Genomic DNA, 25,169 nt, shown 5'->3' on the forward strand with positions numbered 1-25,169 from the left:
AACAAAGAGTGATGCCTACTTTATGGGATTTTCGTAGGATCAGCATGAGCTCCAGCACAGTAACTCTCTCAGCAAATGTTGGTGCCACGAAATTGGGAACTGGACTTTTTTTTGAGAGGTGGGGAGGGGGTCTTGCTGCTATGTTGCCCAGCCTGGCCTCAAACTCATGGGCTCAAGTGGTCCTCCTCTCTCAGCTTTCCAGAGAGCTGGGTTCACAGGCGAGTGCCACTCCTCCCAGCCAAACTCTAGAACTGAATGTAAACTCTGCCAAGACAGGAAGTAGTGTGATCATCAAGGTCTTTATCAATTGCAGGAGCACCTGTTACTCTTGCAAATACTCTAAACTTCCTTCAGCAACTGCCCCACCCCACCCTGATGTATTTTGAACCAAAAGAACAGTTCTTTGAAATTGAGGGTAAGCAGGCACATGAGCAGATACCGTACTCAGGTGTTCATAGCAGGAGCACAGCAGCCAACAGCTGAAGACAATCTGAATGTCCACTAACAAAAGTAAACAGGACATGATATCCACACACACTGAAATGAACATTCAGCCTTAAAAAGGAAGGACATTCTTAAAATGCTATTAACATGGATGAGCCTTGATAATGAAATACCACAGGCTGGGTATTTGATAGAGTATTTCTCATAGTTCTGGAGGCTGGGAAGCCCAGGGTAGAGTTACCAATCACAACTCTTTGCTTCCAAGATGGTGCCACTGAAACCAGTTGGACAGGCAACCACATTCTTTGCCTCTGCTGCTGTAACAGCCAGTGGGGTTACAGCCCATGCAGCAGAGGACAGCAACAGGTAGCCACACCACAAGGGTGTGAGTGCCAGCAGCCAGCAGGATAAAATGTCCACTTAGGACTACTGTTAATCAGGCATTGGAAAAGTGCCGAGGCTATTGGTTTGGCCCATGACCTTCTAACTGTGCCCTTGAGGCTTTCCCTTGTAGGCTTCACTCAGGTCTGTCCCTCTTTTCCTTTTTCTGATGCTCTGAGACAAAGGAGTAGCTGGGATTTTTGGAATGTTCCTAAAGGTTAATTCACGGAGTAGCCGTACATTTAGAGAAGGCTTCTGGAGGGCCACTGCCTTGACTGCCTGCCGCCCTTTTACCTGTCCTAGTTGTGCTGAGCACTCTGCAGCACTGTCCCATATGGCACTCACAAGGGGCTTGACCACTCCCTAAACCCCACTCTTAACAGCCTCCCAGCAGGGTTAAGCTTCCACTTGAATTCTGAGGGGACACATTCAGACCACGGCAGATATTATGGAGGCGACTGAGCCAGTCATGAAGCCAAGTGCCCTGTGATGCTGCTGTAGGAGGCACCCTCACTCAAACTGACAGTGGGATGGCGGGGGCCCAGGGACAGGGCTGGTGTTCATGGGGTAGAGCTTCACCTTGGGAAGGTAAGAGTCCTGGAAGGGTCAGCAGTGGCCACATAATACTGGCCACATTTTGGGCCACTGAGTTGTGTGCTTTGACAGCAAGCTATGTGTTGTGCACGTGCCACAGCACAGAGGGAAACCCCAGTGACCTGTCCTCTGAGAAACCACACCAGGGAAGCAGCTGATCATCTCTGTTTATTGCAACCTCTTGGTCCAGGCATTGAGGCCACCTCTGAGACACAGCACTCTTACATTTAGAGACTTCTGTTTCTGCAATCACAATTCTGAGGCATCTCAAATCACATGATTTAAAGTCAGAAGACGTCCTGGCTGGGCTCTGCTCTCCCCTGTCCAGATGCACCTGATGTCCTCCCCAGGCCAGCGTCACTACCCCAGAGAGGCCAGATAGACGTACCATACCAGAGCCGCCAGGTTGGCAAAGAGCACCCGGAACTGCAAAGAGAACAGTCAGGCCGTGACAACACCTAGCACCAGCCACTCAGTGGACAGAGGTTACCTGACCACTGCTGGCCAGGTGGTCGTCTGTCAAGTCCTGCACTGGGGCCGGCAGAGGAGAGGACAATGTCACAGCTATGGCAAACAGGCAGTGACAGGCATCCAAACACCAGCTTAGCTACTCACCCAGTACTGCCCGTGTTGTGGCCTGTCTCTGCTCTCACCTCCCTCTGTCCTGTTCCTACTCCTAGACCCCCCCTGAAATAGCCTTGGTCAGATGCCGCTACCAGGCTCATCACCACAGCCCTGGACTGAGCTGCAGGGCACTCGGTTGGTACCGTCTGTGCTGGCTCAACAGCTTCCTTCCCCCAAGCACCCTCCTGCAACCACCTAGTGTGAAGACTGCCACAGCCTCCCAGCACTGGCCTGGCTGTAGGAGCGCTGCTGTCTGTCCTCTTCCTGCCTTGGAGGCCTGCCCTCTCCCTTCTCAGGACCCCAAGCCACAGCACAGTTCCTTCTTGCTGCACTTCCCAGAAAGTCTCTGACCCTGGCCTTCACGCCTCCCCAGGGACTGGCCCAGGCCCAGGCCAGGGGGATATTCAGCCTCTGCCAACAGTCCCCTTCTCTAGGAAGCTCACTCGCCCAGTCTTGACAGTGCCCAACTCCCTCCTTCACTCTCCCAAATGCCCAGCCCACTGCCTCTGCTCAGACAGAGTCCTGCTCCCACTGTCACCCGAGGAAGGGCCCCGCCTAAGCACCTACGTGAGTACCCCAACACCTCCGCCTCCAGGGAACCCTCTGCACATATGTCCGCCCATATGTTCAGGATGATATCACACTTGCGATCCTCCTGCCTCAGCCTCCTGAGTGGCTGAACTATGGATGTGCACCAGCTCCCCACTTTCCTTTTTTTTTTTTTAATATTTATTTTTTTTAGTTGGACACAATATCTTTATTTATTTATTTTTATGTGGTGCTGAGGATCGAACTCAGGGCCTCGCATGTGCTAGGCGAGTGCTCTACCGCTGAGCCACAACCCCAGCCCTTCCCCACTTTCCTTTTAACTCTTGGAGTGTGTTCATGTCCATGCATGTGGGTGTGCACACATGTGCTGCATGCAGATGTGTGTGGGTGTGTGGAGGTACTGCTTTTACATGTAGTGTCTGTGTGATATACAAGACAGGTGTGGTGCCATAGTGTAGTGTGGTATGTGTGTGTGGCAGGTGTAGGTACTGTGTATGTGTGTGTGTGTGCACACGCTGCAGGTACTGAGTGTGTATGTGTGCGCGCGCCAGGTGCAGGTACTCTGTGTGTGTGTCAGGTGCAGGTATCTGTGTGTGCGTGTGTGTGTCAGGTGCAGGTACTCTGTGTGTATGCCAGGTGCAGGTTCTCTGTGTGTGTGTGTGTGTGTGTGTGTGTGTGCGCGCGCATGCCAGGTGCAGGTATTCTCTATGTGTGTATATGTCAGGTACAGGTGTGTGTGGCAGGTGCAGGTATCTGTGTGTGTGTGTGTGTGTGTGTATGTGTGTATATGTCAGGTACAGGTATCTCTGTGCATGTGTGTGTGTGTGTGTGTGTGTGTGTGTGTGTGTGTGTCAGGTGCAGGTATCTGTGTGTATGCCAGGTGCAGGTACTCTGTGTGTGGCAGGTGTGCGGGCCTGCCTCCCTCTCCCCTCACCCTTTGGAGCTCTTTCCCAAGGGGGTTCTGAGCCGGACCTCTCTCCCCCAACAGCAGGGGTGGAGCCCAGCCTGTGAGTGCCTCCTAGGCTGGCTGCTTAACCAAATGCCTCCTGCCGAACTGACAGTGGATGGGGCACAAGGACCCCTTGGGAGGCCCCCTGTGGCTTCAAAGCTCTGAGACCAAATACAACATCTGGCAGATACCACCCAAGGATGGCCAAGGAACCTGGAATAGGGGTGAAATGTGGCTGAAGAGAAAGCATGGCTTGCTGAAGGCACACAAGATGGGTGGAGGGAAAGCGCTTGTGGCAGGTGCCCCTCACCTGCAGGGGCACATAGTTGATGTTGACAAACTGCAGGGGTGTCCATACTCGCCAGTTCATCCTCAGGGCAGGCCAGAAGCCACTCCTCATCTTGGTGGCTAAGGTCTCAGCATCCTTTCCCTGCAAGGAGGGCAGGGGCAGAGGTGAGCAGCTAGCCATCCAGGGAGCCACAGCCCGGGCACCTGAATGGCAATGACTGTGTCCCACCCAGCACTATTGGTGGGACCCCAGGCCTCATGCAGACCAAGCAGGTGCTCTACCACCATGCTGCTGCCCCCTCCTTACTTATTGGTTGACCACGATCTGATACTGAGGATTCAATCCAGGGGCAATTTCCACTGAGATACAGCCCCAGCCTTTTTAAATTTTATTTTTCATTTTAGGACAGCATCTTGCTGAATTGCCCAGGCTGGCCTCAGACGTGCACTCCTCTTGCCTTAGCTTCCCAAGCAGCTGGGATTACGGATGGGTACTACCATGTCTGGCTTGGCAATGATCTTTTAAAACCATACTGAGTGGCTCTGTTCTGTTTGTGTGTGGACACAGCTATAGCCAGCCAGCCAACCAGCTGGACATCCTCAGTCCTGACAGGGTGGCAGGCTGCACACACACAGCGGGGACCCGTCTCACCCTCACAGCCCTTGGACTTAGTCTGACAGTGGTTCACTCCATGGTCCCAGCACCAGAACTTCTACTTAAGGCTACACTGTGAATTCTTTCCAAAATAACCACCAGAGTTGAGGCATCCCCAAGAAAACCTTGTCAGGAGTTTGACACACACTGGTGACCCCAGCACTCAGGAGGCTGAGGTGGAAGACTGTAAACTGGAGGCCAGCCTGGTAAGTTAGTGAGACCCTGTCTCAAAATAAAATTTTAGGAAAGGGCTGGGGATGTAGCTCAGTGGTAGGGAGTTTGTCTAGCATGCATGAGGCCCTAGGTTTAATTCCCAATCTCCCTCCCTCTCTCTCCCTCTCTCTCTCTCTCTCTCTCTCTCTCTCTCACACACACACACACACACAGCCCCAATAAATTGAAGAAAATAAATATTAAAGAAAATAATAAAATATATAAGGGGCTGGGGATCAGTGGCAGAGCACTTGCCTAGCACGTATGAGGCACTGGGTTAAATCCTTAACACCACATACAGCACCACATACAAAATAAAGGCATCCTGTCCATCTACAACTACAAAATAAATAAATAAATAAATAAATACACAGAACCAGAAAGGAATCAATCATACTGAAATACAGTTGCCAACACATTTGGAAAATACCCTGGGGTACAGTTGAATGACAGCTTCTGTCAGCACCCATGACGAGCCCTGACAGCAGGTCCAAGCAGCAGTGCACGCACAGGAGTCATGAGGTGCCTATGACAGCTGATGTGGAGAGCCAGTGTGCCTGGGAGCTCACTGGGGACCAGCAGCAGTGCCAGCCCTACTGTGGCCTGCTTCCTACACTCACAGAGGAAAGTGCACACTTCCAGGTTGAGCCCGGTAAGAAGCCCACAGCCCATGAGCTACCCAGGGATGTCTGGTCCCTGTGCTCAAGTGAGCCCTGGCAGGTGCTGGGGAGACACCCACCTCCAGCAGGTTCATGACGAGGAAGAACAGCAGCAGGAAGGCAGGTGCGAAGACCAGGCGGTCCAAGAGGAGCCTCCTGATGCCTGCCCAGGGCGCCCCGGGAGGGATCCAGTGGTCCATGAGCAGGTAGAAGTAGTGGCTCAGCGGGCCTGTGATAAAGAACCTGAGGTCCAAGGCGGCGTGAGCAGGAGGAACTTCTGCCTGCCCACGGCCAGGAAGGCTGGGCCTCACCCCAGATCCATCCCAGGTCCCATGCCCCCCCACTGCGGGGTGTCACATGGTCTATAGCAGGGCTGCTCAGAGAGCACACTGAAGTACCTGGGACGCTACCTCCCAGCTGTTCTTCTTGTGCACTGCTGTCTAGGGGAATCCATTTGAGCCTCACAGGAAAATGACTCATGCTAGCGTGCTTGCAAGTATAAAAAGACTGTGAATTACAGGTTTTTTTTTAATATTTATATTTTAGTTTTCGGCGGACACATCTTTGTATGTGGTGCTGAGGATCGAACCCAGGCCGCACACATGCCAGGGAGCGCGCTACCGCTTGAGCCACATCCCCAGCCCTGAATTACAGATTTTTAAAAAGTTACTCTTGGGCTGCGGATGTGGCTCAAGCGGTAGCGTGCTCGCCTGGCATGCGTGAGGCACTGGGTTCGATCCTCAGCACCACATAAAAATAAAATATATTGTGTCCACCTAAAATTAAAAAATAAATATTTTTTTTTTTTTAAAAAGTTACTCTACAGGCTAGGAGAGTGCTTGTCTCATGTGCATAAGTCTGTAGGTTCCTCCCAGCACCATGCACACAAAAAAGATGCTTCTGTTGGAAAGCATTCAGCCAAGGTCACATACGTTCAGGGTGGTATGCCCACAGACTGGAAAAGACTTCAAAATAATTCATCTACAAAACTGATGTTGGTCCAAAAGCTCAAGGTAGACTAAGCTGTTAAAACTCCTAGCTGGGCACAGTGACAGGTACCCGTAGTCCCAGATACTCTGGAGGATGAGGCCAAGAGATCATCTGAACTAAAAATTTGGAGCCAGTTAAGACCCTGTCTCAATCCCCGCTGACCCCTGCAAACAAAACAAAACAAAAGGGGGTGGGGATGTGGCTCAAGCAGTAACATGCTCGCCTGGCAGGCACGGGGCGCTGGGTTCGATCCTCAGTACCACACAAAAATAAAATGAAGATGTTGTGTTCACCGAAAACTGAAAAATAAATGTTAAAAAAAAAAGTCCTGAATCTTTGTGTCTCTGTGATTCAGAAAGTGGTTCACAACCTGGACATTCTTCAAGACACAACATTTGTTTTCTGGTGGAGCTGTAAAAACAACAGAAACTGACTCATTCCCTCTGAGCTGTTTCCTCTTTGTGAGCTCAACTAGGTTGCTGGCAGCATCTTTGGATTACTGAAATCTGACTCTAGATTGAGGTAAGTCATGTGCCTACGGGTCCATCTCAGAGAGGTCAAGATACCTGTCCTCCTCAAAATGCAATTCAAATTAAGAACTACACCTCAGCAGCAGCATGTGCCTGCAATCTCAGCTACTCAGGAGGATGAGGCAAGAGGATTAAGCCACAGGCGAGCTTGGGAAACACAGCAAAAGTTCCATAAAAACTGTTTCTCAACAAAAGTTCCATAAAAACTGTTTGGGGCTAGAGCTGGAGTTCAGTGGCAGAGCACGGTCTAGCATATGTGAGACTCTGATCAGATCCCCAACACCAGAAAAGAACAAAAAACTAACGTGCATACACACAGTGCACAAGCCACACAGATTTCCAACTCTTTGCCCAGATGGCCACCACCATGGTGCTGCAGCCCGCCTCTGCTGTGCTTGGCTGGCTGGGTCAGCCGGCCCCGCTGTGGCCCTCACCCATAAACTGCATATCTGAGAGGCCCACTGATGTCCAGATTTTGAGAGTCTTCTTTTTTCCTCTTCTTCTCAATCATCTGGGCCAGGACATTGCCAAGTGCCAACAGAGCGCCACTGTGGACAGATAGGAATGAGAAAACAAGAGCACTCCCACAGAGACACGCCTTTCCTTCGCGGAGCTGGAAGGCTGCTGGACCACACTGCGGACAGACAGTGGATCCTCATCAGGCAGCTGCCAGAGCCCCAGGTCAGAGTGTGGAGGCAGCTCGGCCTCGCTCCACACATGTGATCCATGAGCTCCAGCACTGGGCGCACCAAGGCCAATATCCGGGTCATGCTGTGAACCATCTACACAACACCACCATCCTGGGAGTCAGGAAGGTGACACTGCTCTGTATTTTGACTGTGGTGTCAAAATACATACCATATAATCCCACACACGAGGTAAAACTTCAAGAACTCAACACACATAGAAGAACACAAGAAAAACAGAATATCTGATCATTTGTGGGTCAAGAGTATGCCAACATTCTGGATGTGATACTGTATTATGATTTTGAAAACATTTCCACCTGGTTACAGTGGTGCACAACTGTAATCCCAGCAACTCAGGAGGCTGAGACAAGAGGATCCCACATTCAAGGCCAGCCTTGGCAACTTGGCAAGACTTTGTCTCAAAATAAAAAATAAAAGGACTGGGATATAGCTCAGTGGTTAAGTGCCTCTGTGTTCAATCCCCAGAGCTGTAGGGGGAAAGTTTCCAAAGGGTACTAGAGATATTTGTGTTGTTTCTTACAAGTATGTGCAAATCTACATCACTGCAATAAAAATTTCAATAAAGAAGGTAGAAAAAGGCCTAGTCACACCTTCTGAGGCTGGAGTTCATAGCTGCTTCCTGGAAGCTACAAAATCCAAAATTTTAGCTGGGCACAGTGGTACACACCTGTAATCCTAGCACTGGGGAGGCTGAGGCAGGAGAATCACAAATTCAAGGCTAATCTAGGCAACTTAACAAAATGGTATCTCAAAATTTTATATTTTAAAAGGCTGAAGGTGCAAGTCACTGGCAGAATACCTCTAGGTTCAATCCCTGGTACCAGACACACACGCACAAATCCAAAATTCTTAGTGTGGACTTACAGACACCCCTACCCCAGTACTGGGGAAAGAACCAGAGGTGCTCTACCACTGATCTGCTGCACAGCCCTCAGGCTCCCCTCTTTTCTCACCTATCTACCTTCCCACTGCAACCTGCACCTGCACCACCCCCAGCACCTTCCTCCTGGTGGTGCCCTCTGCCCCCAGAGCTATTGCTTCATGTCTCTGCAGCCCGTTCAATGTTACTTCTGCAGGAAAAACTTCCCTGACCGTTCTAGGTCACGTATTTATCTGCTGTTTCTCTAGTTCTTCTTAGTTCCGGGAGAGGGGGAACTTCTGCACCTGTTTTGAACGCAACTTTTTGCCCAGCACACACAAAGCACGCCATGCATTTATGAAAGGCTGAATTAATAAAACAAAGAGAACAACCTTATAAAATTAGTAAACCCAAGAAAGAAGGAATGACTCATAAAAACTTGAATACTCAAAGAAAAGGCAGAGCTCGCCAGCTCTGTCGTGCTGGCAACAGTCTTTTGATGGGGAGGCCCCTCCAGAAGGCTCTGGTCTACACCTGAAGGGGCGACGACCTCGCTCACGACCCAACCTGCAGGCCGCCCCTAGCTTCTGCTCAAACAGGACAGTGGGGTCACCTTGACGCCTGTGGCTTTTGCCCTGGGCGCCCACGGGCTGCAGAGTGGTCAGCGCTGCTCTGTGCTGCGGGGTGGCCCTCCCTCCCGCCAACTTCCTTTCCCCTGAGCCCCCTTCTCCTCCCCTCTGCCTGCCTCTCTTGCCCTGCAGCCCCTCTCTCCCGTCTCCGACGACCCCTCCTGCAGCACGCCCACCTGCTGGCCGCCTTGGTGAGCACCGGGTAGAGCCGCAGCAACAGCAGGTACTGGGTGAGCGCGCGCCGAGGGAGCGACCCGAGCGCGGCCTCGGACCGCAGCCTGGACGCCACAGGCGCCATCACCGTCCCCGCTGCGCGCAGCCCCGGGCGCCGACCCGACCGCAGGGCAGTCGGGCGCTGGACTTGGGGCCCGGGGTCGAGGAGGCGGGGCGGGGACAGCCTGACATTTCCCGACTCACCGCGACCCGCAGCGCGGCCGGGCACCCACACTGCCGTGCGCGGCGCGCACCTCCGCACACTTTTCCGCGGTCCCTGGCAGTGCGCCGTACCCCAGGCGCCTTTGCGGATTGGAGCCCCTCAGGGCGGAGCAGGGCGGGGCCTCTGCGCGGACGTCAGCCGCCCGCCTCCGGATCCCTTCCCCAAGGCAGTGCGCCTGCGCACGCGCGAGCCTCGGCTCCGACGGAACGGTCGCCGATTGGAGCGCAGCCCTTCAGGCGAGGCGTCTGATTGGACGGCCGGTGCTTCCTGTATCTCGCGAGAGCCGGTGGGAACGCGCCAAATTCGTCCCGGAGGCTGAGGAGTTCCGCGAGCGCTGCGATGGTTCTGAGGAACAGCGGACTGCGGCGCGCGGAGCCGGGCGCGGACGCCGAGGCCAGCCGGTGAGGGCCAGGGTCCTGCTCCCCGGGCGCCCGCGGGAGCTGCGGCTGAGCGGGAGGGGGCGTGGTTGGGGAGGCTGCGGGCCTCAGGCGGGCGCGGGACCTGCGCGGCAGCCTCGCGGGTGGAAAGCCCCAGAGGTGCTTGCCGCCCGCGCCTTCCCCGGTTCGGGCGGAGCGGCGTTCGTCTGGGTTCACGGGTGCAGCGCGCCAGCGCCCAGCCGCGTCCAGGCCCTGGAGTGCTCTTCCTGCCGCCAGCCGTCCCCTGTCCGACGCGCGCTTGGTGCTGTGTTCACCGCCGACGCAGGCGGAGGCCGTCCAGCCTTTGTACAAAGGCCCAAGGTCGCCTCCAGTTTCCGCAGAGCCCTGGCTGCTCCGAGCAGTTGGGTGAGCGGGTTCCCACCGGCCGAGGGCTGTCAGAGGACGCCTCGCCCCTTCTGTGCAATGTGGATGTATAGGAAGTAACCTTTTAACATACAGACGGTCCTCTTCTAAGGCTCACCGTGAAAACTGAATGACAGTGTCAGTGGTGCCGAGCGAATATCGCACTTGCTGCCTTGTGACGGTCCCCCGTTTTCCAGGTTTTGTCCTGTGACTGGATAAAAAGGGACATGCGCAGTTTAGAGAAAGGGTTCGAGAGAAGGTCGAGCTGAGCGAGCAGCTTTCCAGCCCCACCACTCCATGAGCAGGCTTCACTCGGCCTTTGTTTTGATAAAGATCTGGGCCTCAGCCTGAAGCCGTGCTCTCTAGCAAGGCCTCTGGGTAGTTTTTCTGTGTTCTTGATTAAAGGTGAATCCAGATGTTGTGGAGATAAAGTCTACGGTAGACCTTGTGATTACCTGAGTAATCCTTACCTGCAGATCCTTAACTATATCTGCAAAGTCCCTTTCCTCCTGTAGCAGACACAAATTTGGGGGATTAGGACATATGGGGCCATTAATCTACTTACCATGGTGATTATCATTCTTTACAAAAAAGTAAGGCTTTTAGTCTTGTAATGTAGTCATTCTCTTTCTCAAATGTAGGTGACCCAAGTAATAACCTTCACACAAAATAAGGCTTGTTCTGAAGAAACAGTTATATATCCACTGGTTTGTAAGCTAACAACTGGTGTTATAATTAAGGGCATGAATTATGTGTGGGCTTAGGCTTGTATGTGGTGCTGAGGATCGAACCCAGGCCTCACACATGCCAGGCATGCGCGCTACCGCTTGAGCCACATCCCCAGCCCCTCCTCACTGCTTTTTAAAGTGCTGATTCACATTAAACAGAAACAGGGTGTTGGGTGCTTTGCTTCTGTCTTTGAAGAGTGGAGAACATGGGCTAGGGATGTGGCTCAAGTGGTAGCGCGCTTGCCTGGAATGCGAACCGCCCGGGTTCGATCCTCAGCACCACATACAAACAAAGATGTTGTGTCCCCTGAGAACTAAAAAAAAATAAATATTAAAAAAAAAGAGTGGAGGGCTGGGGATGTGGCTCAAGTGGTAGCGCACTCGCCTGGCATGCGTGCGGCCCGGGTTCGATCCTCAGCACCATGTACAAACAAAGATGTTGTGTCTGCCGGTAACTAAAAAATAAATATTAAAATCCTCTCTCTCTCTCTCTCTCTCTCTCTCTCTCTCTCTCTCCTCTCTCACTCTGTCTTTAAAAAAAAAAAAAAAAGAGTGGAGAACATGCTTAGATTAGGAAATAAATAGGCCTCTGGTCAAAATTATAAAGGCTTCAGAGTCTTAGAACTGTGTTACCCAGAGGAAACTAGCTTTTTGTATGTGTGTACATACTGGAAATTGAACCCGGAGACACTGTACCACCAAGCTATATCCCCAGCCCTATTTATTTATTTTTGAGGTTGGGTCTTACTATGTTGCTGAAGCTGGCCTTGAGTTTGTGATTCTCTTGCTCTATCCTCCTGAACCACTGTGTCAGTGAAACTAGCTTTTTTGAAAGTTAGAATGCTAATAAACATAAGGATTGCTATATTTCGAAGATTGGTAAATTGAAATTGTACTGGTTCATCCAGGTGTCATTGCTCTGTGAAGCTAAAGACTGTGAACATTTGGGGACAGGAACAGCTCTGGAATCAGAATGGGTTTGATAGTTCTGGTGGTTGAAAATCTTCATTAGGATTTAAGATTTATGATAAAGTCTATATGAATACTTAAGACTTATTACAAGATCTGATCCAGAGAAAGGTGTGGGAAGTTTGAGGCTGATACATTGTTACTATAGAGCTGAGAAATTAGTTAGTGGAGACCATTTCTCTCCCACAGAAAAATAAATCCTCATTTTATCAACATTTAACTGCTGACCTCTAGAGTCAGGTGCCTTACAGGATATGATACCTTTTTAAGGTATAGTTTATTTTGCCACAGCAGGTATTTTTGTGACCCTAGTTCATATCAATTGGCAAATGGTTGGAGGGTATCAGTAAAATTCAGAGATGGTTAATCTGGAATTTTTCCTAGACAAGAGGAATTGCAACAAAAGAGCAGAATTATAATCTTTCATAGGAAAGGGAAAAGCTCTTAGCTGGAGTCTTTTACATATATGTGCCCTGTTGGCTCTGCTTTAAGAAACTTAATATGAGCACCTGGGCTCCCTGTGCAGAGTCTCATCCTGGTCCTTGCTTGATTCTCAGCGATGGTGGACTGCTCTTTTCTCCTGTATTTAGAGTCCACTGCATCTTTTTCATCTCAGCAGTCATAAGCCAGCATCTCTACTCTCATTTTTGCATATTTAAAAAGAAACACCTTTTAATGTTGAGATACAATCAGAAATAATAAAAACCAGATTTCTCCACTGGTGCTGTTGTACATGAGGAGTTTTGTGTCGTAGCTGGGAATCAACACTGATCCCATCCCCTCAGCCTCACATGCACTCTGATGTATGTGTGTGCACTTGGTTTTATGCAGTTTTGTCATAGGATATCCGTGTGGCCACCACCCAGATCAAGCATGGAGCAGTGCAGGAGAGTTCTACATGCTGCCTTTTATGATTGTAGCCATTCTCCCATGCTTGTTGATTGTTAATCTGCTTTCCATTCCTATAATTTTATTTCAAAAGTCCTATATAAGTGGAATCGTGAAGTTTGTGATTGGGGGTTTGGCTTTTAATCATGCAGTATAATTCTCTTGCAATCCATCCAAATTGTGTGAATCCATTTGTTGCTGAGTGTATTTGTATATGGATAAACCACAGTTGACAACTTGCCTGTGGAGGAATATCTGGGTCATTTGTCGGTTTTGGCTATTATGTGGGCATTCACATACACTGTTTTTGTATGAACATTGGTTTTCATTTCTCTTGGATAAGGAATACAGCGCTGGTTTTTATGTATTTATAGTATCACATAAGATAGAGCATCCAGCTGTAATTGCTGTTTTGATTAGTGTTCTCTTTCCAAAGTTAGACAGGTTTAGAGGAGTCTGCTGTTGTCCTGCTTCTCCCTTGGTGAGGCTTTCGAGCAGTCTTGGCACGTACTGTGCCAATCAGAAGCACTTAGCTCAGTGAGTTGAGGATTGTGGGGTGGGTGGTGTCATAAGTGGTAAGACCTGGATTCTCTTCTTTCATTCAGCGATGATGGCCCCACTTCCTCAGTCTCTGCGCTTAAGCGCCTGGAGCGGAGCCAGTGGACAGATAAGATGGACTTGCGATTTGGTTTTGAGAGGTTGAAGGAACCTGGTGAGAAGACCGGCTGGCTCATCAACATGCACCCTGTGAGCACTGTATTTTCCTCAGCCTGTCCTCCCCAGGCGGGTGGCTGCATCTTTTCATGTAGTGTGACCCTTACCCAAAGAGTGGGCAGCTCTGGGGGCCTGTCTGTTGTGTCTGACACAGGTGAGAGAGCTGGTTCCTGGCCCGCCTTCTCTGCTCCCAACATCATCACAGGCTTTGAGAGGCCCCTGAGAAGAATAAAGCAGGGGTACCCTGTCTGCCATGGGAATGAAGCTTTTAAGGACAATGAAGAAGAGACTCAGAGAGATCCCCTTTTGGGAGCTGCTATGATACAGTGCTTGTGAACCAGCTTGGTGGTGGTTTTGCAGGGTGGAATAAAGTTTTGCAGGGTGATTTGTTCTGCTTTCCTATAAGGGCTTTAGGCTGTGCAGAGGATAATCTGCCCATGTTGACCTGGTTCTTTTGCAGACTGAGGTCTTAGATGAAGATAGACGCTTAGTCAGTGCAGTGGATTACTACTTTATTCAAGATGATGGAAGCAGATTTAAGGTAAGCTTCTGTCCCCAAGAAACCAAAACCCACCTGTGAGGAGCAGTTGTCCAAAATGACAGTGTTTATTTAGTGCTGCAGCTATGGGGGAAGGAATGGGAGGCTTCTAGGGTGCAGCTGCCTACAGCCTGTCAGGAACATGGTCACTGGGAGCCACTTCAGTCACAATTAAGATGTCCAGGGAGAAGTTAGCTCAGGAAGTGACAGTGTTGTATTTCTTAGGTTCTTGCCCCTGAGACACAAGCAGATCTGAATTTCCTATATGCTCTCCCTCCTAAGGGTTGTCAAAGTTCTGATGCCTTGAATTCAGGTTGCTTCACTTTGTCTCCCTTTTTTCTTGCTCATTGCCTTTGGGTGGATTGGTGACTCCTGCAGGTGGCCTTACCTTATAAGCCGTATTTCTACATTGCAACCAGAAAGGTAAGTCTGTTCTTGGAGTCAGGTCAGACAATGCACCTTCCTGTGGTTGGCTTCAGAGCTGGGAAACAGATAAGGAAGAAACAGACCTTACTGATGGAAAGTCCTTTCATTCGGATCCTGATTTAGGGCTGTGAACGAGAAGTTTCATCTTTTCTCTCCAAGAAGTTTCAGGGTAAAATTGCAAAAGTAGAGACTGTCCCCAAAGAGGACCTGGACTTGGTGAGTACCACCTAGACACTTCCAGGGACAGAGAGGCTGGGTCCAGTCAGTATCAGGCAAGACTGAAAAAGTAGAAAGGCAGGTCATCATTGGGTTTTGTGTAGGGCAGAGGACGGAGGATGGGGCTGTTCCGAATGCTCTCCAGGAGGCTGGTGCCCACTCGGGGGACAGGTGCTTTGCACCCAGTCTGATTCGTGTGTGCATCTGTGCTGCTTTACCCCCATCCACTCAACAATGATGTCTTGTTTCTCTTGAACTCACAAGGTGGTCTCTTCACTTTATAGCCAAATCACTTGGTGGGTTTGAAGCGAAATTACATCAAGCTGTCCTTTCACACTGTGGAGGACCTTGTCAAAGTGAGGAAAGAAATCTCCCCTGCTGTGAAGAAGAATCGGGAGCAGGACCGTGCCAGTGATGCATACACAGCCATGCTCTCCAGGTAAACAAGAGGAAGTTTACCTGGAGAGCTCCAGCAGGTCCAGGGTGACAAGATGGACCAAGATGGGGATTTCTCAGTAGTCACCTCACTGCCGAGCTCTGCTCAATGTAGAAACTCTTGAGCACTGAGAGGCGCTCTGTTTTAGTTAAACAAGCCACAGCTTCCCATGTCATTTTTTACATCTTAGCTGTCTCCCCCCACTGTTAATGCTAGAGATAGAACCCAGGGACCTCATGTTCTAGTGCTCTGAACTACATTTCCAACCCTTTTTGCTTTTTATTTGAGTCGAGGTCTTGCTAAGTTGCCCAAGCTGGCCTCATATTTGTGATCCTCCTTCCCCAACCTCCTGAGTACCTGGGAGCACAGGCATGTGCAGCTGTACCCAAGTATGGTTCTCTGTTCTTGTAAGAGGGGTGGGCTTGTGGCTCTACAGTTGAGTTGCTTTAACACTGGACAATTGGAGAGGCCCCTCATCTAGCACCTTGACACAGCCCATCCATAGCTTGTATTGAGTGCTGAGATTTGTAGAACATGTCTTCCCCAGAGATCCTTAGGTTTTACACAGAGATTTTAACTAAAGAATACCAAATGCTGTTCATCGTATGTTTAGATGTCAACAAGGAAGTAAGAGTTTAAGGAGAGAATACATTGGGTAGTTAAGTTTGGGTGTCTTTAGAAATGATTGTACCCTCTGATAAAATTCAGTTTGGCCATCTGAACACTTCTGCAGTCCATCCCCTCACCTCCCCTTCCCAGTGATGCCACAAATTACTTTTCAGAATATTGCAAGTGTAATCAGAGACTGAGTCTACAGAGGCCTCAGCCATCTCTCAGATGCTTTTTTTTTTGTACTGGGTATTGAACCCCAGGATTAGTCCATTCAGTATTTGAGCTTAGTGGGCTAATAGTGAAGCAAACGTTCTGGTGTCAGATCTCTGGCTTGGATAGAAGATCAGCTGTCAAACAAAGTTAACATTTACTATTGCGTTACTGTGTAGTGAGCCAAGGGCTGCACAATTATTAACTCATGTGGTACTTACCACTCCCCTGTGGGGTGGGCTGGTTGTAGTCTTACTCATTTTCACAATGAGGAAGCAACCCCTCTGTAAGGGTTGGCCACGTCTGTCTACACAGTGGAGAACTTACGTAGGTCTGTGAATTCGGGGTCTGATCTCAGCCCTGCGTGGTGCAACCTCCGCAGTAGCAGAGAGAACATGGTAGGGTCTGGCCAAACTTGGGTGCTCTCCTGATCTGTAGCACTTGAATGTAACTTATGTAAAATGCACACACCTCAAGTGTGTACTGAACTGAATTTGTCGTATGGCCAGTTGCACAGGAAGTTGATTCCCAAGGCTACTGCTCAAGGGACCGCTCTAGTCATTGCAATCATCTCAGTTTACCCTTTGTGCTAGCTAGGTGTGGACTCTGGTCTTCACCTCCTCCAGCCCCTATCAGGGTGTAATTGAGTTAGTGGCTCTCTCTGCTTATTTCCTAGCGTTCTGCAAGGGGGCAGTGTAATTACTGATGAAGAGGAAACCTCTAAGAAAGTGGCTGACCAGCTGGATAACATAGTGGACATGCGCGAGTATGACGTCCCCTACCACATCCGCCTCTCCATCGACCTTAAGATCCATGTGGTGAGAGTCTGGCAGGCTACTTCTTGAGTGAGGTCCCTACTGGTGTTAGAGATAAGTCTGTGGAGAGGTAGACTTCTCAGGATGCAGGGCCCCATGAATTCCCTGTGCACTCTGCAGGCTCATTGGTACAACATCAGATACCGGGGAAATGCTTTTCCAGTGGACATTACCCGCCGGGATGACCTTGTTGAACGACCTGTAAGTACTGCTTGGATTTCCTCAGTCCTGAAACTTCACCTTGTTTTCTGAAGGGATAGATTCAGTGCTAAAGGGTGAATTTGATTCATAGGTTTGCTTGCTTTTTCCTCAAATGTTTTCTAAACAGTATCACGGAGTGAGAATTCTTCCTATCAGCGTCTGACCTGAGAGTATAACTTCATGGTCTGGCATGGATGTGGAGCTAGACTGGGTTTGGACCTCAGGGGGAAGACGGTGACTCTGGGTAGCTAACAGTGAAGTTTACTGAGGACAAATGGGTTATGACAGGAAGACTTTGGTTCAGGCCTCACTTGCTGGTCTGGGGAAGTCTTAGTGTTCAGTTTTCTCAAATCCAAAAAGAAAAGGTCAGCCTTGCCACGGTCGCTCGGCAGGGTTGCCCTGAAGGTCACGTTGGGGCAGTGGTTTTAAAGAGCATGGAGCTTGGGTGGTGTGTACCAACCTCACCGCAGCTCTAGCCTTACCTGTGTACTTCAGCTGCGCACCGTGGTGAGCCTCTTGGCTCTCTAGCAGTCTTTAGCTCTTTCCTGGAGCAAGCAGAGGTGGAGCAGGCTGGTGGTGGGTGTCCAGATCTTGTCTGACTTTGTTGCTGACTTCATGCTTCATTTTCTCCCTCCAGGACCCTGTGGTGTTGGCATTTGACATTGAGACCACCAAACTGCCCCTCAAATTTCCTGATGCTGAAACAGACCAGATTATGATGATTTCTTACATGATTGATGGCCAGGTGAGCAGATGGCTTTTGGGAGGTAAGCTCCCTGGCGGGACTGTGTGTGGTCACCTGCAGCTGGGAGTTGCTGAGTGAGTGAGGGGGTAGAGTCCAGAGATGTGCACAGCCCTCCCTCCTGGAGGAGACCTAGGTATGTGGCTCTCTTCTTGGGAGCTTGCTGTGGAGCCCGCGTGATGAGGCTGCGGGCAGTGCTGGAGATGTCTTGGCCTTGCTGTCTCTGACTCCTGCTGCCTGCTGTGAACTTGGCCAGGGCTACCTCATCACTAACAGGGAGATCGTTTCTGAAGATATTGAAGATTTTGAGTTCACCCCCAAACCAGAATATGAAGGGCCCTTCTGTGTCTTCAATGAACCCGATGAGGTAAAGAGCCCTCACATGGAGGAGACTGCCCTGTATTTGGGGATAAGACATGAATCTTTGTGCTGATCCTTATGAAGCCTCGGGCATTCCTGGAATCAGGGCGGGGATGCCAGCTTCCTTTTCAGGGCCAGTCCTCATCCATGGTCAAGACTGGGGTGGTGTGGGCCCAGTGCTGGACTGTGGGGAGGTGTTTGGAAGTTGATGGAAGCAGATTAAAGCAGTGCTCTGACCTCTCTGCTTTGTCGAACTCAGGTCCATCTGATCCAGCGATGGTTTGAGCATATCCAGGAGACTAAACCCACCATCATGGTCACTTACAACGGGGACTTTTTTGACTGGTGAGCTTAGCGTCCCATTTATGGGTCACTGATAAGTGTTGGGGAGAAGGAGAAAGTAGTAGGAACTCGGCCTGATGAAGAAGAACTTCTGTGAAGAGTTCCTGGTTTGCTCTGGAGTCTCCTGGGAGCAGTCTTCCCTGTGCCTGAGGAGAAACGGAGGAAGGAGGACTAGAGACTCACCTCTTCCTGTTGCTCCTCTGTCCTGTACCTAGGCCGTTCGTGGAGGCCAGAGCAGCGGCCCACGGCCTGAGCATGTACCAGGAGATCGGCTTCCAGAAGGATAGCCAGGGGGAGTACAAGGCGCCACAGTGCATCCACATGGACTGCCTCAGGTAGAGCCCATGCACGGCTGGCCGCTTCTCACCAGCCTGGTGGGTGAGGTCTGCAGACTGGAGGAGAGTGGCCTCTGTAGGGCCACCAGTCACCTGAGGGCACCACTGCTGCAGCTCTGCGGAGCCCTCGCACACGCAGTCTGACATTGCTGATGCTCCATTTAGTCAGCAACACACCGAACGTGGGCCTGTGGGGAAGTCAGACCAGAAGGAAGTGCTGGCAGTGTGACTCAGTGTGGCTGTGCAGCCAGGTCCAGGGTGGCGTGAGAACGCTGGGTCAGTTGGCCCCCAGCACGTCTGCTTGGAGGAGGTGTCGGCTAGAGAGGTGGCTTCTGTGCTGGTGGGGAGGTGTGTCCTTCTCAGCCATTATGTATGCTTCATGTTAGGTGCCGCACTCGGGGTGGGGGAAGGCCAGGAGGCGGAACTGGTTTACAGTGTGGCAGGGGTAAAGAGAGGCAGAGCTCCATCTGCTACTGCAGATGGGGGCCTCAGTGGGGGGTGGGTGCCTGGCAGTCTGCTGTCAGTCAAGCCTGGGATGAGGGCAGAGAGCAATTACAGATGACAAGTGTTTCTGCTGTTATCCTTGTACTAGTCTGAAAGCCCCACCCACTTGGAGAATCCTGGAGACTGTTGACCTTGGTGACATGGAGCCTAGGGTTGGGTTGGTTGGGGCTTTTGTCCTGGATTAGGAGTCTGGCATGTAGGTCTTGGTAAAAGCCCTGGTAGTCAATGAACTCAAGATGAGAAATAAGAGAGTTTGCACGGAGGGAGGGGACGACACCTGGCACAGAGGCCACAAGAGGTGGAAACAGTGCTGTTCCCAGGGAAGGTGTTGGTGTGAGCCTGCAGGCTGATGGGCGGGGGTGGGGGGGGGAGGTGGAGCTGCGTTCCCAGTGTGGGGCAGGGATGGTCCTATTTCATGCTTGGGGATCTTATAAGAGAAGGAAGAAACACCCCATATGGTTTGGAGAACAAGGCTGGAGGTGGCAGAGGGGAGGTCTGGGGAGTGGCCTGAGGATTCTTGCCAACTTGCCTTTTCACTTCTCTATTGAAAGGCTGAGTACTTTGCTGAGGGTGGGATGTGAGGCCAGGGGCCCCAGGGAAGCCCTGCATTGCCTTCTGTTTTGTATTTTGTGAGGTTAGCTCCAGGTGGAGGGTTTTGCGGGGCCTGCACTGTGGGGTCTTAGTGTCAGTCTTAGATGTACTCTTGTGTTCACAGAATTGTATTTGGCATCTACTTTCCTCTTCCCAGGTGGGTAAAAAGGGACAGCTACCTTCCCGTGGGCAGTCATAATTTGAAGGCGGCCGCCAAGGCTAAGCTTGGCTACGACCCTGTGGAATTAGATCCTGAGGACATGTGCCGGATGGCCACCGAGCAGCCCCAGGTACATGAGCCACGTCCCAGCTCTCCTTGCAGCTGTGAGGTCACCCCTGTTCCCACCAGAGAAGCCACATCCCCGGGCCATGTGCTGGCTGTCTATGCTGGCTGCATTTGGCCCAGTGGGGTACTCTTCCTCTAGGAGGCGACTGTTCTAAGCTTTGCCTGCTAAGCCTGCTACCTTTCCCTGGCCTTTGAGTTGTGATGGCCCTGCCCTCTGTTGCTCCCTCCACAGACTCTGGCCACATACTCTGTGTCGGATGCTGTTGCCACTTACTACCTGTACATGAAGTATGTCCATCCCTTCATATTTGCCCTGTGCACCATTATCCCCATGGAGCCTGATGAGGTCAGTGTCCCTCTACTTCCCTGCCATCTTCTGAATGCACTGGTGCCTCCCAAATGCGCTGGTCTTAACGGGCTCTGGGGGAAGGCAGCAGCAGGATTTTGGTGTGTGAGGCCACACCTGGGGCTCCATGTGGAATAATCGTGGAGGCCTTCTCTTTTTTCCTGTGGCAGTCACTTTCTGAGGTCTTTCTGTGGGTCCTGGACTTTCCCTGGGCTGCAGAGCCTTTGGCAGGCTCTAGGGGTACACAGCTGGACATGGTATCTCCTGCAGGTGCTGCGGAAGGGCTCGGGCACACTGTGTGAGGCCTTACTGATGGTGCAGGCCTTCCACGCCAACATCATCTTCCCCAACAAGCAAGAGCAGGAGTTCAATAAGCTGACAGACGATGGCCACGTGTTGGATGCTGAGACCTACGTGGGGGGCCACGTGGAGGCACTGGAGTCGGGCGTCTTCCGTAGTGACATCCCCTGCCGGTTTAAGATGGTGCGCCTCCTGCCTGGGAAGCCACAGCTAAAGCGGAGTCCCTTCTCCCTGCTCTCCCCAGTTGGCCCCTCTTACCGGTGGTTCCTCTGGCCCAGCTCTCTGCCAGGGCAGGCCTCACGTGGTGTGCTTTGGGAGCATTCTTGCCGCACTTCCTGCCATGTGCATGGTGCACAGTGGGGCTCTGTGTTTGGTTGCATGTCACACCTGTGGCATAGGTAAGGTGCATTGTCCCTGTGACCCGGGTCCTCTCGTATTTCTTGCTCTAGAATCCTGCTGCGTTTGACTTCCTGCTGCAGCGGGTGGAGAAGACCATGCGCCATGCCCTTGAGGAAGAGGAGAAGGTGCCTGTGGAGCAGGCCACCAACTTTCAAGAGGTAGCTGTCCAGAGTGGGGTGTTCTGTGTCTGGCTCTGCCCTTCCATCAGTGCTCAAGCATCTGGGCCCTAAGTGTTGTCTGTTGTGGTTACTCTCCTTTTTTGTCCAGTTTCACCTTGGACACCAGCATCCCTTCATTTCCCTTTCTCTGCAGGTGTGTGATCAGATAAAGACCAAGCTCATCTCTCTGAAAGATGTTCCCAACCGAATCGAATGTCCCCTTATCTACCACCTGGATGTGGGGGCCATGTACCCCAATATTATCCTGACAAACCGCCTGCAGGTGAGCCCTCACTTCCCACATTGGAACTAGAGCTGTCTCCGCAGACCTTAATGTTTTCTGTCTCCTGCAGCCCTCTGCCATGGTAGACGAGGCCACCTGTGCTGCATGTGACTTCAACAAGCCTGGAGCAAACTGCCAGAGGAAGATGGCCTGGCAGTGGAGGGGCGAGTTCAGTGAGTGTGGGCCTCAGAGGTTGCTTGGCATGGTGGGCGGGACCCACATTCTGGTCTTGTTGGAACCCCTCCCGTCTTCTTCCCAGTGCCGGCCAGTCGCAGTGAATACCATCGAATCCAGCACCAGCTGGAGTCAGAAAAGTTCCCCCCGTTGTTTCCCGAGGGGCCGGTGCGGGCCTTTCACGAGCTGTCCCGGGAGGAGCAGGCCAAATACGAGAAGCGGAGGCTGGCAGGTGAGTGCCCAGGAGGCTGCAGCTTTGCACACTAGCTCTGCTCTGGCCAGCATGTGGCAGCCTGTGGGCAGCAGAGCTCTCGGGTCACTGTACATGGTGTTTTTTCTGTGGTCTTGGTTTCTTTTGTACCCAGAGCCTGTTCTTTTTTGCTGTGATAAACCAGTGGTTCATAAACCAGTGGGTTTTCTGTTCCTTTATGTTAATGTAGAAAACGGGGCTCCTGGGCATCCCTGTGTCTCAGTTTGCTTTTTCACGTCTGGAAGTCTCACATGCCTGTCCCCACCACTCTCCATGATACTTAGATTACTGCCGGAAAGCCTACAAGAAGCTCCATGTCACCAAGGTGGAGGAGCGCCTCACCACCATCTGCCAGCGGGAGAACTCCTTCTACGTGGACACGGTGCGCGCCTTCCGAGACAGGCGCTACGAGTTCAAAGGGTTGCACAAGGTGCGCATTGCTGAGGAAGAGCCAAGCTTGGCTTCCTGGGGCCTTTGCTTGGGCCCGTGTGGACATTCATGGTCCTCAGTGTGCAGGTGCTGGTGTGGATCCCCTGAACTGGCAGACGCATCTGCACAACATGCACAGTGTCTGTGGGTGAAGAACACACAGCCCTTCATCCACCCTGGCCTGAGACCCCAGGAGGATTCTGAACAATCGTTTCTCAGCTAATTATTTAGAATTTAGAGCAGCAGCCTGCAGACTCTGGCTAGGCCAGCTCTTCTGAGAGTCTCGCTGGCACCAGTTGGCTTGCAGGTTTCTGGCTGTTCTCCCACTACTTGGGAGGTGAGTGGAGCAGCTGCATGGCGCTTTGCTTGGCTGACCTCTGGTAGGGAAACTAGGGCTCATCCCATGAGAACAAGGATGATATGTAACAGTGCCTCCGTTGCAATGGGAGGCTGTAGTTTTGTGTCGCACCACATCGAGTGATTTCTGCTGGGAGGCTTCCCCTCGCTGCTAGACCTGGAAGGCCCTTGCTGCGTGTCCCATCATTTCAGCACCGCCAGAATGTGGGTGGCACTCATCCTCACTTTATTACCATCACCTTTAACTCTTGGTGGTGGTGATGTGGGTATGCGTGGAACTGAAGGCTCAGGTGCTGCTCGGTGGTGCACACACCGCCTGCTGTTTTGCACCGTCAGCCCCCTGCTTCTGCAGAGCTCTTACCTCTTCCAAGACTGAGCCCTGTGTCTAGCCCCAGCCCAGCCGTGTCGGCCACTGCCTGTCTGAAGGCAAGCTCGGTGCCTTACGCAGGAGAACCCTGCGGTGTGTGTCTTCAGCTGGTTCCTTGACTTAGTGCAGTGTGCAGCACTTGTCCCTGGCATTCCTTCAAGTGCTCCATTGTGAACAGAATTCAGCATGTGTTGTCTGTGCGTTTGTCCACTGATGGGTTGTGGTTACCTCCACCTTTTGGCTATTATGCATCATCCTGTGGATGTGGGAATACAAATATCTCTTCAGATTCCTGCTTCAAAATTTTTTAAAAATTCTTTTGGATAGATACCTGGCAGTAGAATTGCTGGAGCTTATGGTAATTCTGAGCTTAACTTTTTAAGGAACTGCCCTTCCCCCTCACTTTATTTTAGTGATGCGGGTACTTGTTCATCTGTCTTCCCTTCCTCATCAGATAGGCCCTGAAAGTGAAGTGACTTTACCTGGCTTCTTCAGAATCTAACGGGATTCCTGGCATATAGTAGGCACTCGTAAATATCTTATTGTTTTCCTCATATTTATTTATAAGTGGACACGTATCTTTATTTTATTTTTATTTGGTGTCTCATGCATGCTAGGCAAGTGCTCTACCTTGAGCCACAACCCCAGCCCTTCTCTGCATTTCTGTATCGATGGCTTTTACCAGAATCCACTGAGCTGTTTCCTTCACCCTGACTAGAAGCAGGCACACCTGACTTCTAGTCACGGGACACAAAGCCGGCCAGACAGGCCCAGGCCTCAGACACCCCACAGCAGGGCTAGCCAAGACTCCACTGAGCCATGACCTCCCAGCTCAGTCCTCTCCTTCCACCATAGCAGCTCCGCCTCCTGGACTCACATTGGGAGGGATAGAAGGCATGACCTGCCCACATGAGCATCCTCCTGGCCCAGCATGTGTGATCCAAAGACTTTTGGTCTCATGTAAACTCTGTGGAGTCTCGATTGCCTAAGACTTTATTCAGTTCCTGGAACATCTCGACGGGGGAGCAGGGGTCTGCTGGGACCAGGAGGGTGCTGTGTGTTGGGCTGTGGCTGTAGTGTCTCTGTGGTACAGCATGGTAGGAGGGCCAGCGGGCATTGGTGAAAGTGAGCTGGATCTGCCATCACCTGAACCCACCGCAACACCTCTGGCAGAGTGTGTTCACCCTCTTTTGTAGAGTTGTGTGGTTTTGATAAATGTATTTGGTTGTCTCTCAGCACCAGACATCATTGGGAACACTGCACGCTCCTTACTTGGCTTTGCAGCATCTATTGGCCAACGCTTGCTGTATCTTACGAGCAGTCAGGAACCTAAGCACTGTCACAGCGGGGTGGCTGTAGCGGTTGTGCCGGCTGTCTGCCTGGCACGGGTTCCTGTTTTTACGATTGTACACTGTAACTCACTTGTCAAACACGCTGAGCATGGGGCAGCGGGGCAGCGGGACTTGGCCTGGGAGCCCCAAAGAGACCCATCAGTGGTCATCAGCTCATTTTCATGTGGTTCTGCTAGGGGTTGCAACGACCTCAGGTCTAAGGTGTGCAGGTGGATCATTGCTGTAGCGGGTGTTTGTTCCAAGTCTGGTCCCATGGGGGAGAATGTGCTGTGTTTCCTGGTGCTTGGAACATTTGCCTCCCTATGGTCCACATGGTAGGGATGTGCTGGAGATGGCTGGGTGAGGTTAAATGTGAATTTTGGCAAGTGTCCACGTTGTTAGATGTCTTGGTCACAGCGGAAGTGTCGTGGTGAAGGAGGAGAAGGTCCATGGGTTGTAACCTCGGCAGTTTTTGAGTGGGTCTGTTCAGACACTCTCGGGGCTTGGGATGGAAGGAAGGCGATATAAATTCTGGGCTGTAGACCTTGTGAACTGTGAAATGGGAAAACTAGG

At 51.4% G+C, this 25,169-nt stretch overlaps 2 protein-coding genes across 3 annotated transcripts in view; one reads left to right on the forward strand and one right to left on the reverse strand.

Annotated features, from left to right (window-relative positions):
- Positions 1–1,569: 1,569 nt before the first annotated feature.
- On the reverse strand, positions 1,570–9,665 carry Pxmp2 (peroxisomal membrane protein 2). 2 transcript variants are annotated; one of them, XM_076838574.2, is made up of 5 exons: positions 9,492–9,665; positions 7,311–7,424; positions 5,437–5,599; positions 3,852–3,971; positions 1,570–1,845 (listed from the first exon to the last, which is right to left on the reverse strand). In XM_076838574.2, exons 2-5 carry the CDS (start codon positions 7,385–7,387, stop codon positions 1,780–1,782), a joined length of 426 nt encoding a protein of 141 aa, XP_076694689.1. In that variant the 5' UTR covers positions 7,388–7,424; positions 9,492–9,665; the 3' UTR covers positions 1,570–1,779. The 2 variants fall into 2 exon arrangements, with proteins under 2 accessions (XP_076694689.1, XP_076694681.1); XM_076838566.2 differs by lacking the exon at positions 9,492–9,665 and adding an exon at positions 9,251–9,485.
- A 166-nt stretch (positions 9,666–9,831) lies between these two features.
- The window catches only part of Pole (DNA polymerase epsilon, catalytic subunit), a 46,431-nt gene continuing 31,093 nt past the window's right edge, over positions 9,832–25,169 (forward strand). The window contains exons 1-20 of the mRNA XM_076866185.2: positions 9,832–9,911; positions 13,480–13,621; positions 14,049–14,129; positions 14,505–14,549; positions 14,676–14,768; positions 15,053–15,207; positions 16,703–16,844; positions 16,962–17,042; positions 17,680–17,787; positions 18,041–18,151; positions 18,404–18,489; positions 18,702–18,821; positions 20,074–20,206; positions 20,435–20,548; positions 20,819–21,031; positions 21,298–21,405; positions 21,560–21,688; positions 21,759–21,861; positions 21,948–22,094; positions 22,397–22,542. Of these exons, the coding sequence (XP_076722300.2) occupies positions 9,850–9,911; positions 13,480–13,621; positions 14,049–14,129; positions 14,505–14,549; positions 14,676–14,768; positions 15,053–15,207; positions 16,703–16,844; positions 16,962–17,042; positions 17,680–17,787; positions 18,041–18,151; positions 18,404–18,489; positions 18,702–18,821; positions 20,074–20,206; positions 20,435–20,548; positions 20,819–21,031; positions 21,298–21,405; positions 21,560–21,688; positions 21,759–21,861; positions 21,948–22,094; positions 22,397–22,542 (2,319 nt within the window). The 5' untranslated portion in view covers positions 9,832–9,849. The remainder of the gene's footprint in view (positions 9,912–13,479; positions 13,622–14,048; positions 14,130–14,504; positions 14,550–14,675; positions 14,769–15,052; positions 15,208–16,702; positions 16,845–16,961; positions 17,043–17,679; positions 17,788–18,040; positions 18,152–18,403; positions 18,490–18,701; positions 18,822–20,073; positions 20,207–20,434; positions 20,549–20,818; positions 21,032–21,297; positions 21,406–21,559; positions 21,689–21,758; positions 21,862–21,947; positions 22,095–22,396; positions 22,543–25,169) is intronic.

The sequence above is a fragment of the Callospermophilus lateralis genome, chromosome 1 (assembly GCF_048772815.1).
Source record: "Callospermophilus lateralis isolate mCalLat2 chromosome 1, mCalLat2.hap1, whole genome shotgun sequence".
In the NCBI taxonomy this organism is placed as follows: domain Eukaryota; kingdom Metazoa; phylum Chordata; class Mammalia; order Rodentia; family Sciuridae; genus Callospermophilus; species Callospermophilus lateralis.